The 17,684-nt window shown below is 37.9% G+C and overlaps 1 protein-coding gene across 2 annotated transcripts in view; it reads left to right on the top strand.

Moving 5' to 3' along the window:
* The window catches only part of RICTOR (RPTOR independent companion of MTOR complex 2), an 88,443-nt gene that overhangs the window by 68,904 nt on the left and 1,855 nt on the right, over positions 1–17,684 (top strand). The window contains exons 27-37 of one of the 2 annotated variants that reach the window (XM_071730639.1): positions 1,858–1,945; positions 2,716–2,808; positions 3,691–3,797; positions 4,411–4,640; positions 5,370–6,399; positions 10,170–10,347; positions 11,611–11,695; positions 12,930–13,163; positions 14,562–14,714; positions 16,394–16,517; positions 17,417–17,555. In XM_071730639.1, the coding sequence (XP_071586740.1) occupies positions 1,858–1,945; positions 2,716–2,808; positions 3,691–3,797; positions 4,411–4,640; positions 5,370–6,399; positions 10,170–10,347; positions 11,611–11,695; positions 12,930–13,163; positions 14,562–14,714; positions 16,394–16,517; positions 17,417–17,555 (2,461 nt within the window). The remainder of the gene's footprint in view (positions 1–1,857; positions 1,946–2,715; positions 2,809–3,690; positions 3,798–4,410; positions 4,641–5,369; positions 6,400–10,169; positions 10,348–11,610; positions 11,696–12,929; positions 13,164–14,561; positions 14,715–16,393; positions 16,518–17,416; positions 17,556–17,684) is intronic. The other variant, XM_071730641.1, reaches the window with a different exon arrangement.

Here is a 17,684-nt window from a genome sequence, read left to right as displayed (position 1 = left end):
TTTAAGAATATAATAAGAGCTTTTTAAAGTACTTTCATAGCAAGTGGAGGCCTAAATAGAACATGAGATAGGTATTTGTTGATGGTTACCTAAGTAACAGATGAGGAAAAAGTAGATGCAACTTATCCTTTATTTGCCTCAGTTCTTAATAGCATTGGTGAACCTTGGACTGCCCAATCCTATGAGTCAGAGAATCACAAGAGTGGGAATAGTGATTTGCCATTAATCAACTCAGAAATTGTAAGGGGCCATCTGTATCAGCTGAATGTTCACAAATCCATGATGGAATTCATTCCAGAGTACTGAAGGAGCTAGTGGATGTTGTGGGAGGACCCATTCTGATAATCTAGCGAAGATCTTGAGAGACTGGGGATCTCCCTGCTGATTGGAAAATAACCAGTGTTACTCCAATCTACAAAAAGGGCATAGGGGAAGACACAGGGTACTACAGACCTGTTCTTCTAACCTTGGTTCCTGACAAGAATATGAAGATTATACTAGTTGCTACTGAAAGGCATTTAAAGATGCAGCCATAGGGCACAGTCAGCATGGGTTCACAAAGGGACAGTCCTGTTTAAAATAAATTTATGTTCTTTTGTGATAAGGTCATCTGTCTAGTGGATGAAGGGAAGACAGTGGATGTAGTTCTTCCAGATTTCATTAAGGCTTTTCATACTGTTCATCACAGTATATTTCTGAGAACATTTTCCTGCTGGGGGATGAGCAGGTTCACAGTGCAGTGGGTAGAGAACTGGCTGAAAAGCAGAGCTCAAAGTGGTGTAGTGATTGGGACTGCATCTGGCCAACAGCCAGTCCCAGGTGGTGTTTTTCAGATCTCAGTTCTAGGATCAGTTCTGTTCAGTCAGTTTATCGATGATCTGGATACAGGAGTTGAATGCGTCATTAGCAAGATACCAAATTTGGAGGTGCTTGGGTGTTGACTGTCATGAGGGACAGAAGGCCTTGAGAGGATTCTAGATAGATTGGAGAAATGGGCTATGATTAATGGGATGAAATTTGATAAATTCCAAATGTCAGAATCTGCACACAGGACAGAGTAATGCTGGGCACAAGTATACACTGGGAGAGGAGTGGCTGGAAAGCATCCCTGTAGAAAGGGATTTGGGGGTGCTGGTCAGCATCAGGCTTAAGAATGCTGACCCTGTCTTGGGGTGCATCAAATGCTACATGACCAGCCAGTCCAAAGAGGTGATTACTCTGCTGTACTCAGCACTGATGCAGTCTCACCTTGAGGACTGTGCAAATCTGGGCCCCACATTCTCATAAGGATGCGAAAGTACTTGAATACACCCAGAGGAGGCTGAAAGAGTTAGAAAGATTGTCCTGTGAGGAGCAGCTGAGGACTGAGGACTTTTCTAATTCAGAGAAAAAGAGGTGTAGGGGGGATCTCCTGGATCTCTGGCAGCTTCCTGAAGAGGGGATGTAGCTGCTTAGCTCCTCTCTCTAGCATCCATTCATAGGACATGTGGGAATGGCTTAAAGCTGCATCAGAGGAGGTTTATAGTGGACATTAGGAATCTAGAGGGTGGTGAGATGCTGGAGTAGACTTCCTAGAGAGATGGTTGGTTCCCCAAGCCTGTCAATGTTGAAGGTATTTGAACAATGCTCTTAATAACAAACTTTACTTTTGGTCATCCCTGAAGTGGTCAGAGTGTTGGACTACATGATCATTGTACCTCCCTTCGAACTGGAATGTACTGTTCTAAATTCTCCAAAAGATTCCTTTTCCTCTGCAGAAAACTCAGGAGTAATTCATTGCCTTACACTACACTGTAATTTACATTAAAGGAAAATGTGAAAATTGCTGGGAAAGCATGTCATTTCTCTTTCTGCCAGATTGCAGCGACCACACGTCTACCTGCCAGTTCACCTTTATGGCCAACTGGTGCACCATAAAACGGGCTGCCATTTATTGGAGTCTCAGGTGAGGATAACAACTATTTATAACTTGAAAGAGTTTAAAGAGTAAGAGTACTGTACTTTTAAAATAAGTTTCAGACAAGATGGCATTTAAAGTCAATGGAAAGTAAGTTGATTCTGAACGTCTTATGTTACATGAGACAAAAAAGTTGTAAAGGCAGTCTTTGCTCTCTAGACACATGCAAAATTCCTTCCTGGCACTGAAATATCAGAGAAATACTCAACATTATTCTTAAAATTGCTGGTAAAATCCTAGAGCAGAAAGCAAATCACCAATAGAAGTATTTTTTCAGTCTGTATGTTTTATATATTGACAATTAAAATTGTTACTGTTCTTTTTCGCATACAAAAGCATGAAGATGAGGGAATAAAGTTGACTTTCTGATAGCCTGAAAAGCTAAGTAAACAAACCCTGAGCCAGTTCATAGTAGCTTAAATTATTTAGTTTTCAATGGAGGCTTGCCAGATGATATAATGAATTTAATATTGCAGAGTTCAAGGGTAAGCTTATATATTCCAGGGTGTTGGATTAATCTGTTATCTTTATAAAATCTGAATTAACCTGATTACATAAGTGGTTATATTATAATTTTCTACTTGTATGATTATTGCTGTTAATTTTTGCTTACACAGGACTGCCACTGCTCATTTGAGGGTGCATTATTTGAATTTGTGTTTTACTCTTATTAAAAATACAAGAAAACCTGATTAACTGAGGTATCCTTTTCATTTTCAATTGTGTTGTGATTTTTTTTATCCTGTTTTCTCTTTCAGAGTATTGTTACAGATCTGAGTTACACTGTTCGTTCCCCAATGCTGGATAAGTGGGAAGGAATTAAGCAGCTGAAAGCAGCCCTTTGGGCTTTGGTTAGTAATAGATTTACAAAATTTTTGCAGTATGTATTCTGTTATGACTCTTGATTCTGAACCAAGTAAATACAATCCTGTTAAATTATTAATTAGAGTTTTTGTTGTAAAAAGTGTGTGTTTCTTCCAAGCTTGCTCTCCAAGTCCTATCGTAACTGGACTAGGTTAGAAATTCCTAACGACACCTTTTCTGGTTTTTTCGTAGTAATTATGTGTATTTTTTATTTTTTACAAAAAAAAGGAACAGAATGCCACATGTAGCAATAATATTAGTATGGAACCAGTAGTTACAAGTTATTGTAGTTTGATCTTAATGTATTTGTTGCAGTTGTCCAAAATCCAATGCTTTTGGAAGAAAGCTGGCTTCCACTGTTAATATATGTGAGTGTATATTGTGATGACGTCCCTGGTTCTTGGGTTAAGTGAAAAGCTGGTGCCTGTGCCTGCCCAAGCTATACTTCTGAATGGGCTTTGCCATTTCATCTTTTTGTCTGCTTCTTTCTTGTCATCCATGAAGTTTATTTTGGAACATTTGTCCAAAGTGACTATTGCTGGACAATACTGTAGGTGTGTAATAAAATGCCTATGTAGGAGGAGGGTAAAGCTAGTAAACAGTACTCATACTGCTGGCTGTGGTAAAGCTGGTAAAATGAGAAATACATCGTAAACTGTGAGCGGTTGTAGGTATTATTCGCAGTGTTCAAGTCCTGGTTCTGGATTTGTATGACTAGGAGAGATGCCAAAACGGGTACTTGAATATCTTAATTGCTTTTAGAAGATGTGGTTTGAAACTATGCTACCAAAAATAGTATTGAAGCTTTACACTGATAGTGCTGCAGATCACATCAAAATCAAAACTTACTTGTCAAATTTGTATTTCAGGGCAATATTGGATCATCAAATTGGGGTCTTAACTTGCTTCAAGAAGAGAATGTAGTTCCTGATATACTGGCGCTTGCCCAACATTGTGAGGTTCTCTCTGTTAGAGGGTATGTGTATCTGATTTATACATCAAATTTATAGACTGTAGTTGCTATAGGCTTACAAATAGCCTTAGAAATTATCTCATTTACATGAATATAATTGTGCATTCACTCATTTGGAATTTTGTTGTGAAAGATCATTGGCTGAATATTGGTCTCGGTCCTATACAATTGTAGAGTTGTTTAGGAAGTCTGAAAAACACATACTGCTTTTAGCCTTTTTCAAAAAACAATTAAATATCTCTAATTGAACCAATTTATTATGCCACTCTTTTTATTCAATATCTTTTCAAATCCTTAAAAGAATGCATAGGTAGTGTTTTCCTAGTGTTGCTTCTGCATTAATGTTTGCCCTTGTTTCTTTTTTTAAAAAGGTGCTTTTATACTTTATGTAGAAAAATAATGTAATTGTTAGGTTTTGAACAAAATATTGTTCTCAGATATTTTAGTGAATTTCTGAAGCTTCCATTGACTTAGAAATAAAAATGAACAAAAAGCTACTTGGTTTTGTCAAGTATCTGCTGAATTATATTGAATCTGTCTCTTTTCTAAATAAGCTTTGTTAAATTAGATGCTATTATTGTTGCTCTTTTTTTTTCTGTATATACATTAAATACAGAACCTGTGTCTACGTGCTTGGTCTAATAGCCAAAACTAAACAAGGATGTGACATTTTGAAGCATCACAACTGGGATGCAGTGAGACACAGTCGTAGACAGCCTTGGCCAGTGGTCCCTGATGACATGGAGCAGCTCTGCAACGAACTTTCTTCTATACCCAGCACTCTTAGCTTGAACTCTGAGTCCACCAGTTCTAGGCATAACAGTGAAAGTGAATCTGCTCCCTCAAGTAAGTTAAGAAGAACAGAACAAACAGAACCCACCATGAAACAGCATTTTGGTGTTCTTAGGGACTTCTTGGTAGGGCGAGGTGCAGGCAAATGATGTAAAGGTGCTGTTGCAGGGAAGAGTGCAGGCAAGGGGACAAAATTATATGCATTCAGGGAAATGTAGCTTTACATTTGGTATAGAAGTAAGAAACTTCAACATCAGGACAAGTTACTAGTGTTCATGTGAAGTCACGGGGAGCTTCCTGGACTACCGTAAACTGCAGAAATCTGCATGCAGTAAGCAGTCAATGTTCAATTGGTTGTCCTCAAAGAAATATTCTAGAATATAAAGACATATATTTTTTGTCTGTATGTAAACACAGAGTATTACCACATTAAGTTTCTTGTATATTTTGAGTAATCCATCTTAGTTTCTCTATGGGTATTTGGAATTTAAATCCAGAAATACAGTGTCTTTATGCGATAGCATCTGTTGTGATCCTGTTAGTTGGGTGTTTGTGTTGAAATAAGATGGTGTGGCTTTTCTTTTGAAGTAACAAAACGTTCAGCTCAGGTACTCCTCAAAATACTTAGGCTATCAAGATGTGCTGAAAAAGCACTGAATTAAAATTGCAGTAGAGCACATAGTCTTCCACTTCAACTACTATACAGTTGCTAACTTCTTATCATAATTTTATACAATTTGAAGAAATGTCAATTTTCGGTGACAAATCCTCATATAATTTCAGGTATGTTCATCATGGAGGATGACCGTTTTGGTAGTACTTCCACTAGTACATTCTTCCTAGATATTACTGAAGATGCAGAACAAATATTTTATGACAGACCTGGACCATCAAAGGACAAAGACCGTAGTCCTTTTCCATTTTTTTCTTCTAGTAGGCTTGTGAAAAATCGCATTCTAAACTCTCTTACTCTACCTAATAAAAAACACAGAAGTAGCAGTGATCCAAAAGGAGGAAAGCTGTCATCATCTGACAGTAAATCAGTCCTGAGGCGAAATCGTACAGTGACAGAACCTTCCAGTAGCATAGACTTTCCTGCTGGGGAAGAACTCAACCCTGTTTTCAGAGTTCCTAAAATCCAGACTTTACGATTAGAAACTTCTTTTGTCGGAAGTAAGCACATGGAAGATGCTGATAGTACCCCAAGTATTGGAGAAAATGATCTGAAGCTGCCGAAAGGTCTTGGAAATGAAATTCACCGGGAAAACACAAGCAGAGAAAGGCTGATAGGAGATGGTACTACACAAACACATTTCAAGAGTCGTAGCTTAAGTTTTAATACAGATACCACAACAAGTGGCATAAGTTCAATGAGCTCTAGCCCTTCCAGGGAGACTGTAGGTGTGGACACTACAAATATAGATACTGATTGTGGAAGCTTGAGTACTGTGGTAAGCACAAAAACAGTTAAACCAAGTCACTGTTCAACACCACAGTCTAACCACCTGCCTCTCTCAAAATCTAACTCTGTATCACTGGTACCGCCAGGGTCTTCTCATACACTTCCCCGAAGAGCCCAATCTCTTAAAGCTCCTTCTCTTGCTACCATAAAAAGTCTTGCTGACTATAACTTTAGCTACACAAGTTCTCGAGATGCCTTTGGCTATGCTACACTAAAACGCTTACAACAACAGAGAATGCATCCTTCACTGTCTCACTCAGAAGCCCTAGCATCTCCAGCAAAGGACGTGCTGTTTACTGACACTATTACTATGAAGTCTGGCAGCCTGGATTCTCGGCTGACCCCAAGCCGGTAAGAGATTGTTGTGCCCTCGTTTCTTCTTACTTTCAGAGTTTTAAAACCAATTACACAGAAATCACATTTCTAGTATTTTTTCCAAGTTCACCTAAAAATGACAGTTGTTGCAGGTGGATTCGTAATTTCTCTTAGTATTAGTAGTATTAGGTGAATAATGTAATAGAATGAGAATTCTCAGCTTTGTAAGTACTGTCAGAGAAGCCCAGCTGTCACAGCCATGCTCAGCCCCTTTAATGCTGTTAGTGACAGAAGAAAAATGCTTCCTTTTGTCACATTTGCTTACTGGATTCACTTGTTTGGTATTTAAATGCAGTTGTACTGCTAGCATTACTGAAGTTGCTATTGCACAGAATTGCCCATGTAGACAGAGCTGTATTTCAGAAGAGAGTTTTCTTGATGTAACTTAGTGAGGTTTTAGAACAGGGACTCATGCCAATATGCTATATTCGTGTTCACTGTGACATTGCAGCCAGTGGTGACATACTGATACCACTAATACAAATGTGCACTTGGCTTCCTTGCTATAAGAGAGCTGAGGTTTTACTCATAGCATTTATTTTTAGACGGCAATGTCACCTCTTTATTTTTGAGTAATATTAGATGTTCTGAAGACTAATTGGATGGTTATGTAAAATATCTAGCTCATGACATTGACCCTGTTCCCAGCAGCTACAGTCACAGTTTAACAACTTTCTCTTAAAAGCTATTCTAACAAATTTCTCTTTTCAAATCGTCTTTTAGCTAGCTCATTGGATTTTCACTTGGCTGGTGAAAGGAAAAAGACAGTATCTGTCTCTGTTCTTAGCTAAACATTCTCTCTCAGATTAGAGAAAATGGTGAAGCTACCCATACACCAGTCATGTGCTTACTGTGCTTAACAGTGCCCAGTCCCAGAACTGCACTCCACATACTCAGATGAGTTTATGCAGTGACTGCTTTTTACTATGCTTTTTTGTCCTTATAAAGATGAGCATTCATTTGTTGGTATTTTCACATGATTCCTCAAAGATGCCATAAAAGGTAAGTTTTGTTCCCTTTTTTAGTTGGGTTAGAACTAGACTGGGTGTGCAGATTAAGTTGAAGATGACTCACTGGTTAAGCTGCTCCCCCCTGGAAAACACAAGTGCTGTTCTTGCTCTGTCATTGGCTTCCTGTGCTAATGCAGGCAGAAATCGGTGTCATTTCAGTGGCGACACCGGTTCTGCCGCCGGAGTAGTAACACTGTACCATTCCTTGCAGTCATGCCTTTGATATGCAAAGCAGCCGTGGTGCAGTGGGCTTTCATCCTGACTCTCAACATGCAGTGTAATACTAGCAGTGCTCCTGGTGCTTAGCTGTTTGTGATCTCTTACGTCAGTGGTTAGTGTCAAGGATTTGAACTGACCTGTTTAACATTGAACTGAAATGCACTGGAGTGCTTGTCTCTCTTGGGAAGGTTAAAAAATTTGCAGATATACATGTTACAAGAGATATTCAGATTGTGTTAGTTACTAATGTAAGTGACTGGCAACACTGATGTAGCTAGTATATGTTTTAATTACTGGCTACAACTGAGTTTATGCACTGAAAAACTATATTACTTTTAATTTCACAGTATGTTACTACTTCCAGATAAGTAATGTCCTCAACTTGTCTTTAATAAATTGGAAAGAAATATTTTGTCCTTTTTTGTATGCCAAGGCATATATGTTCTCTCAGTCTTCAGGAAAATCATCTTTGACTCATTCTCCATTGACAGATAAGTGTGCTTATAGCAGCTAGCAGTTGTAAGTTGATTTTTGTTGTTTCTAGTTGTTCTTTTTATTCAAAAGGTTGAAAAGCTTATCCCTTCTCATTAATTCTTTTGAAAGGCTCAGTTTTCCCCCTCCATCTTTAACAAGCCATCAGAAATGTTAGTCTGCACATCTCGAGTCCTGATTGTGTGACTGAGCCCTGTGAGATGGGCTTTCATGAGAATTTGTTGTTGTTTATCACTACTAATGTTTTTGTCAGCTTTTCTAGGAAAACCAGGGACAGATGTTTAGGAAACATACTCACGTCTTTAATTTTACATTAAGAGTAATTGGAGAATGCTTTATTATGAAGTAAATAATGCACTTGGTAGATTTTTGGGTTTTGAAGCATGGATTGACTTGTATTGCAAGATCGCTGCTACAATAATTAGCATTGGCCAGAATTTGTAGCAAGAAAATTATTGATAACCTATAACTTGTGTTCTGCACATTCCCATTACATAATAATGTCTTCAACTTAAATTGGCCGAACCTTGGCAATTTAGTTTTACCTCAGTGTAAATATATTAACCTGTGAGGGATAAGGAGACGTTTTAGTTGGCCATCTAAAAAAATATTGAAATTTATTTCTAAGACAAAAAGTTATGAAACAAAATCATAGAATCATAGAATGTTAGGGGTTGGAAGGGACCTCTAGGTGTCATCTAATCCAATGCCCCTGCCAAAGCAGGATCACCTTGAGTAGGCCACACATGGCTGCACCCAGGTGGGATTTTGAAGTCTCCAGAGAAGGAGACTCCACAACCTCTCTGGGCAACCTGTTCCAGTGTTCTGCCACCCTCATAGTAAAGAAGTTTCTCCTTATGTTGAGATGGAACTTATTATGTTCTATCTTAAAGTCACTATTCATTGTCCTATTTACTGGGCACCACTGAAAAGAGAATGGCCTTATCCTCTTGACACCCACCCCTCAGATACTTACAGACATTAATAAGATCCCCTCTTAACCTTATTTTCTCAAGGCTAAGCAGCCCCAGTTCTCTCAGTCTTTCTTCATAGGAGAGATGTTCAAGCCCCTTCATCATCCTCATAGCTCTACAAGCATGCTTACTCTCCACTTTAGATCCCAATGTATTGCAATAATACAGTAAAAAATTACTCTTTCTGAGGTGTGTCTCTTTTACTAGGAAGCTTTAATGCACTGCATGTAGACCATCTACATAGGTTGATTAGCAGAAAACATTATTATAGTTTGTTATTTTAAATTTAAAATTGTTATATAAGTAGAATGACAGATGCCTAAATGTGAAATTTCCATCATCAGGACTCTTGAGCACTGAGGACTTTTCTCCAGCCTCCTCTCTTTTGTGGTATTTACTCAGACTACTGGTTTTCTTTGTTCCTTGGGCTGCTAGTCTCGTTGCTGCTTGCTGCACAGGATCTAGTTTGTTCTTTGTGCATTCACACTGAGCACATTCTTCCTCTGTGCTTGGGTGATCTAATGGGTAGTACCTTTAGAGTAGATGAAAAGAGCGCTCCCTGCTTGCAGTGCTGGTGCCTTAGCAGCCTCAAGCTCTGTGTTTGCAGGGATGTGCCAGCTTGGAGTTCCTGAATATGCAGGGGAGGAACATTTGTATACATACATTTCAAAATGAGACAGTTAGCACTTTAAAAGCTTAAATCTTGACTAACCATGTCTGGGCTGTAAAATTTTGAAGGCTGGTAAGTTAGTTTTGCAGGCTATACAGCCCCTTAAGAAGAAATCCCATCCTGCTGTCTTCCAAGTCCCAGTCTTAGGGCATTCAAATAACATTTTCTTACCTAAGGAACTGCCAAACCATGAGATACAACTGGAGACAATAAAAAACAAACTTGTAGCTGTAGTTTGACAGAATAACAAGTCCCAGGTCTACCATGTGAATATGATGAATGTATGTCAGCAGTCCTTCTTTCTTTTAATATGCTGGAATTGGAGGTTTACCAAGTTTGTGATTTTTTTATTTATTTTTTTTTTCAATCTCAATGTTCTAGGTTCATGAAAGCTTTAAGTTATGCTTCACTAGATAAAGAAGATTTATTAAGTCCTATTAATCAGAACACACTTCAGCGTTCCTCTTCTGTTCGCTCCATGGTTTCTAATGCTACTTATGGTAGCTCTGATGATTACATTGGCCTTGCTCTCCCAGTGGATATCAATGAAATATTTCAGGTATGTAAGTGATAATTTTATGAGTTAATTTGTATTTTCGTACTGAAAGGTAGTCAGCTGTTGCATTTTCATCAGAATAGTTTAAATCTAGCGAAATGAGGAAAAGTGGGTGTGGTACTTAGAAGGAAAACATTTTGGAGAATGTGTTTCTTTTCTAAACTTAATTACAGAAAATCACAGTCTGTTTCATATTGTTATATAAACAACGATGAAGAGTAGGTTAAAAAAGTGCTAAACAATGGTAGCACAAATATTATGTCTAATGTTTTGGTTGATAGCTACTTTTATTCTAACATGAGTATAGTCTGTGGACATTTGTTAATACCTCTCTAGCCTAACTGATACATTTATTGATCAGCCATAAATAGTGTGCATAATCATACAGTTAACTTCCTGCTGCTATCATATTGATAAAATATTACTTTAATTCAATATATATATTCATGGCTTTAAATTATATTGTCTTTACCTGGCCTTGCAGATAAATTTATTTGAGTTTAAACAGATAATTTTAAAGCTTTTCATCAATTTCCTTCTTCTTTCTACTTTGTTAAAGCACATTCCATAGAACAAACATGCATCACAGGGTTTACTACTCTTACTTGATTTTCAAAATGAGGACATGGTCAATATCAGAAGTAAATTGGTGGCTTAATTTTGCTAGGGGTTTGCCTTTCAAACCCAAATTTGTTTTTTAATCTCAAAAAATTACTAAAGCTAGAGAAGAGGCAAGGTTTTCCATCCTGCATGCCTCTATTCCTCCTTTATGAAATGGATGCATTTTGCTTCTCCTTGGCCACCATTAGGGCATGTTTATGTTGCCTGATTTCTTCTTTCTGAACTCTTTCTCTGCTTGGCTCTGCAACATCTTGCAGGCAACGTTTTAGGTGTCCTGGGCAATTTTACACTGTCTTCCTTAGATACCAGTGGTGTACAGTGACCATGGACAGATCATTAATGGCCACTTCTGGGTCACTGGCTTCCTTACAGATTGTCACCAATATGATTTAACATTTACTGGCCATTTATAAGCAAGGCTTAATTCATTCACTCACAAAATCATGGTTTTTTCCTTGGCATTTCCTAAGTACTCAGGAACCCATTCTTAATTTTCTCCTCTAATAAGTTCTCTTTCCTGAAGTAAAAAGTGGACATTATTATTAAAAGTGGCCAACATTTTATTTTTTTTCCTTATATAATCTGTTTTTCCTTTGCATATGATTATCATGTATGATAATTTTATTTTTCACTTCAATATTCCAGGTAAAGGAAACTCCATATTTCCAGAAGAAAACCGCACCTCCACTTGATGACCGTGGGGCTAAGGTCTTTGGACCTGATGCAGGAGGTACTGATTGTTTTCCTCACTTGAACCTTTCTTTTGTTTATTTGTGTGTGGTGTGGTGGCTGTTCATTTGTTAATTTTTCCCTATAGAAAAGGTTATTTTTAGCTGTTAAGTTTTGAGGGCTGAATTCTGGATTCAGGATAGCAGATCATTAATTCCCTGTTAAATTTAATTTGAGTATGCTGTTGCCTCGGAGCAATAGAAGCTTGGGTCTGCTCTAGTAAATGAGTAAGGAGAGGCTACACATTCTTGTTTGTAGTAAAACACAATGCTAATCAAAGATGGTAGTGTTACTGCAGTAAAGAAAGTAGCTAAATGTAAACTAAAATGTGTATGTCATATGTCATATACTTAGCTTTTACACTTTGAATTCTCTTGATTACATGTGAATTTATAGGAACCAGTAAAGGAGTGAAGTGTGTATTTCAGAAAGCAAATTTTGTCTTTCTGTGATGTTTCCATGATGGTTGATCAGCAGAATTGATAGAACATAGTACAAGAGCATTGTAAGTGCTCTGTGCTGCCTGTCTTGATCTGAAATATATTTCCTTTTTACTCTAGAGTAGCTGGAAATCAGTAGGGCATCAGTGTGTGGCTTTTCAGTAGGATGATTGAAAAAGAAGCATTGAAAATGATTCTTAATTAGATTCTTAATTCTTAATTAGGATAGCTGTTGTCTTGCCTCCTGATATACTGCAATTTTTTTTACGAGCACTTTGAGCATCCACATAGGTACACCTTACTGATTTTATTCTCTTTTGTGCTTTTAATGTAATATATAAAGGTGATTCTCCTTAAAGTGTGTTTCTGTGGTTTGTGACATAACAGTGTAAATCAGCTCTTGTTCAAAATTGATTTGTCAGTAGTCCCCACCCAGGGAAGAACATGTCACTAAAATTCAGCTTGTTTCTTTATTGCTGAGTCTAGTTCATTCCTGCTACAGGTACTAAGTTGTAGGGTTTTTTCACTGTGTTCATTGGTGCTTGTCATTTAAAAATCTGGTATATTGTTGTGTCAATCTTGTTTGGTACTATGAAAATTCATAATATCTTAGTGATACATGGGAATTATTGTTACTAATGCTGATACAATGTTAGGATTTACCAAATAAATTCTTATAATATGTGTGGTATTTAGTACCAGTTAAGTACAGTGTGTATGTATATTTAATTGAAAGTGTGTTGGTTTCTTGGTTTTGGTTTGGTTTTTTTCTGGTGTCTAATTGCTTACCTACAGGTCTTCCATCAGGTACAAGTGATTCTGTCAAGAGCCCTTTTCAGATGCTCCGACAGCAGATCAGTCTCACAGAAATAATGAATACCAGCCGTTCAGATGCCTCTCAGTTTTTAGAAAACACAGAGGATACAGGACTACAGGAGCACACAGATGAGAACTGCCTTTACTGTGTCTGCATTCAAATCCTGGGTTATCAGCCTAACAGCAAAGTGAACTCTTCATATAATCGTACAGGTTAGTGTTCCTTGTGGGAAAGTGTGATAAAACTGAATGAAAAGACTTAATTTTGCTCATCTTTAAAACTGCTTAATCTGTTAAGAGCTTTTTTCCCTAGTGATTATTTACTTTGAAATTAATCTTGTTTAATAAACTCGCTGTGAAACCATTCCTATTTAGATGGTCATTTACATATTTTTGTTTTCTAATGCTGGTAGAATGAATCTGCATGTTGGGATTTTTTTAAAGTGTTTCTAAGAGTTTACCAAAATACAGAATTTGAACTCTTACTTGGTATTTAAAATCCATGTCCTGAAAACTGAGGCTTGCTCTCAAACTAGTGAAATCTCTGGCTACAAAGTAAGTGTTTACCATGAGACAAAACAAAGGCAGTCTGGGGAGTCTGTTGAAGTTGAGCTGTAGTTTCTGGGATTTAGTCATCTGTCTTCATAATTTGAGATTCTTAACAGAATTTTCAGAATTTTTTTAAATTAAAAAGCTAAATCAGTAATGGATGCTTACTAGGAATCCTCATCGTTTTACAAACGTTACACATTCAGGCAGTAACATGTAAAGGGCACTTTTGGCAAAGGGAATGATATGCAGAATATGAGCAGTGGCCCAGAGAGCTGAGTTTGAATTCAGTATCAAGAGGAGAGGACAAATACAGTCCCATTTGTAGTCTTCAAAGTGCATAGGGGGATTACAGGTGCAGCAGAGACAGATTCTTGTCAGAGGCACACAGCTAAAAGGGCAGGAGCCCATAAACTTTGCTGTGCTGTAGGAGTAGAAATTCCAATTGAACATGAGGAAGCTCTTGCCAGTGTAATTTTATCTCATTTCAAGATGAGTCCTTCTGTGAGCAAGGGGTTGTACTAGGTAAAAGTCCCTTCTTTTACTGTTTTTTCTTTTACTGGGCAACAATTAAAAGCATGGATTTTCTATTAATCTCTCTAAATTCAAAATGCCAGAATCTGTGGATATTGAAACCTCTCAAAAGAATCTTACTCATCGCATCTTTCCACTGGTAAAGTCAGAGCCCTTTCTGCAACACCTCTGATATTTATATAAAGGGAAAAATAGGCATATGTATGAGCATCTTTATTATGTTACATAAAATCGAGCACAGAGAGATCAATAAGAGCTCTGTGTGACGGAAGTTTTTAGGCTTCTGTCAGTGTCTAAGAGAGTTAATTATTTTTACTGAGGTATTTTCAGATTTTTAAAAAGATATTTTTAATAGCAATTTTGAGTATTATTTATCCAAAATTCAGCATCTAGTTTCCAGATAGTTTATAAAGTACAGTACTTTAGTACATCAGTGTCCTGCATGCTTACCAATGTTGAAAAACAAGAAAAGTATTTAAAGTGAGGAAAAATGTGAATAACAAAGATGCAACATCTTGTTTATGTCAGATTTTTCAGACATTCCTTATCCTGACTGGTGTGGGCAGACCATACACAATCACTTAGATGCGCATTCCTCCAAATTTTCTGGAATTTCAGGCTGTAGTGATGCAGTGTCCCATGGTTCAGCTAGCAGCACCAAGAGTACAGAGCTTGTACTGGGTAAGTTTGAAAATTGTTTTATTATTAGAGACTATAAATCCTAAAGTATTTTTCAGATATTGTGGAAGTACCGTATTTCATCTATATATACTGCAGCTAAGTAATGGTCATTGTTTTTAAAAAAACCAAAACAAACAATAGCAGAAGAACAGGAATAAAGTCAAGAACCAAAGAAAATGCCTTTGAATTATTTCATTGTTAGCCAGGAAGGTAACTGAATTGCCATAGTTATGGCAGATGAGAGAACACACTTTTAAACTCTGCTCTTTTTGCTGTACGGCATTTCTGCAGCTCATTAAATAGCTCTGCATCTGGCATTACAAGCATATTGACTGCCTTTTATTTCCACACTCATGTTAAAAAATACAACGTAAAAAACTACTGGATTTTGTGTAAATCATAGAATGGCTAGGGCATCTAGTTCCATCTACCCAGTATGGTCAGGGGTACCTCCCACAAGACCCGATTGCTCAATGCCCCATCCAACCTGGCCTTGAATGCTTCAGGGAGGGGGCAGCCACAAGTTCCCTGGGCAACCTGTTGCAGAATCTCACCACCCTCACAGTAAAGAAGTTTTTTCTAATACCTAGCCTAAGTCTCCCCTCCTCAAGTTTTAAACCACTGCCCTTTGTCTTCTTGCCACACACCCCAGCTTTCTTGTAGGCCCCCTTCAGGTGTTGGAAGGTTGATATAAAGTCACCTCGGAGTCTCTTCTTCTCCAGGCTGAACAACTACAACTTCCTCAGCCTGTCTTCACAGGGGAAGTGCTCCAGCCCTCTGGTCATTTTTGTGACTCTCCTCTGGGCACACTCAAAGAGCTCTATGTCCCCGTTTGGGGACTCCAGAACTGGACACAGTACTCCAGATACGGGTCTCACAAGAGCAGAGTAGAGGAGGGGAGAATCACCTCCCTCAGCCTGCTGTCTGTGCTTCCTTTGGTGCTGCCCAGGACATTTCTGGGCTGCAGGCATCTATCAGTACTCATTTTAAACTTAAGATACTCACCCCCAAGCCCTTCTTCTTGAGGCAGTCCTAAATCCTTTCTCCTCACACCCTGTGTTTGTGAATGGGATTGCCTCAGTCCGGGTCCAGAATCTTACACTTGGCCATGTTGAACTTTGTGCAGTTTGCGTGAGCCCACTTCTCAAACCTGCCTAGATCCATCTGGATGGCATCCCTTCTCTAGCATGCCAGTCACACAACACAGCTTGGTGTCACCTGCAGACTTAACAAGGATATGCTCAATTCCACTGTCCATGTCTCCAACAAAGATGTTAAACAGCACTGGTCCCAGTACTGACCCCTGAGGAACTCATCACCACTACTCATCACTGATCTTCACTTGGGCATCAAACTATTAGCCAGAGATCTCAAATCTGCTCTACCCTTACCATGGTTCTTCATTCTCCCCATCCATGCCTTTGCTTTTGTGACTTGGGAGGTGTTGCTTGAGCACTTGCAGGTAAACACTGAGGCAGCAAAGTCCTTGAGTACCTCAGCCTTCTCTGTATCCCATGTAACAGGTCCCCTACTTCTTTCCAGAGAAGGGTCTACATATATAAATACATACGCAGGTGTCTCAAATTTATGGAATGCTGAAACAGACTTACGCCACATCAGATTAGAGCTATCAGAGACTTTTATATTTGAGCTCCATGCTGTTTAATTTGTTTTTCCAGGAGTAAAATCAATCCCAGATGATACACCAGTGTGCAGAATACTTCTGCGGAAAGAAGTCTTACGTTTAGTAATCAATCTCAGTAGTTCAGTGGGAACTAAGGGCCATGAAACTGGACTCCTGACGTAAGTTCAATACATTTCAGATGTTTCAGGAACATTTTGTATGTATTCTCTCAGATATCTGGGGCCATGATTAATCTTCTCTGTGATTTTTCAAAAAATTGTCAAGCAGATATTACTGAATAATTTATTTTAACGTAACAGCTAAACAAAGAGTTTTTCTTTTAATGTTTGCTCTGTGTCTAGTTTCTTCCTCCTTCCCAGTATTTTTAAAATCAGTAATTCAACTGTAGTTATATTTCATTTTATACCTCAGATATCATGCATTTTTAAAAAGCAGTAATTCTTGTTATTTCTGCCAAGTAATGTAGATCAGATAAGAATAACAAAAAACTGAAAGTAACTTCTTGAGAAACACAGATCTGATTTAAGCAAGAGTACAGCTACTGAAATTAATGTATAGAAAAAAATAATCTTAAAATAGGCGAATATAAACCTAGGGAGCACATGTTATACTAAAACCTGTTGGTTCCTAGACCAGTGGCTTTGAAAAACTACATGCAACTGCTAAAAGAAATTGCAGAAATGCTCATTTTTGTTTTAATGCTTACAGGTAATTGGTACCTCTTATGTACTTTTTATTAAGTTTGTACATGTGGATGCCATCTCTTTTTGTAATAAAACTATTATTTTTGTACATCTCTTATGTTAAGACAATGAGATCTCAATTCTATATGGCTTTCAAATTGTGTATTTTATTTTATCTCATTAATATATATTTCTTCCAGTTTAACACAGAATAATACTGTCCATTTTTATTTTCTTGCTTCTCCACATCCAGAATTGATAATGCCTAGTACTGAGGAGTTCTATTTTGTTAATGATAACCACCAATATGTGGTGGAAATTTGTGATGAAAATCTATTCAAGACTTACAAACTCTTCTTTTTTCACTTTTTCAGAATTAAGGAGAAGTATCCCCAAGCATTTGATGACATTTGCCTTTACTCTGAGGTGTCGTACCTGTTAGCACATTGTACATTTCGACTCCCATCTCGAAGGTTCATTCAGGAGCTGTTTCAGGATGTACAGTTCTTACAGGTAAGTGGAAAGCTCAGATGCATTGAATGCACCAAAATGTGGCAGCCAGGTGCAGGTTGCTTGTTCTGAATAAAAGATGCTTTCAGACATATCTTCAAGGAAGATAGTTTATGATGTCACTCTAGTAAA

Source organism: Heliangelus exortis, chromosome Z (assembly GCF_036169615.1).
Source record: "Heliangelus exortis chromosome Z, bHelExo1.hap1, whole genome shotgun sequence".
Lineage (NCBI taxonomy): Eukaryota > Metazoa > Chordata > Aves > Apodiformes > Trochilidae > Heliangelus > Heliangelus exortis.
The sequence above is the reverse complement of the archived record's forward strand: the minus strand, read 5'-3'. Positions and strand labels throughout refer to the sequence as shown.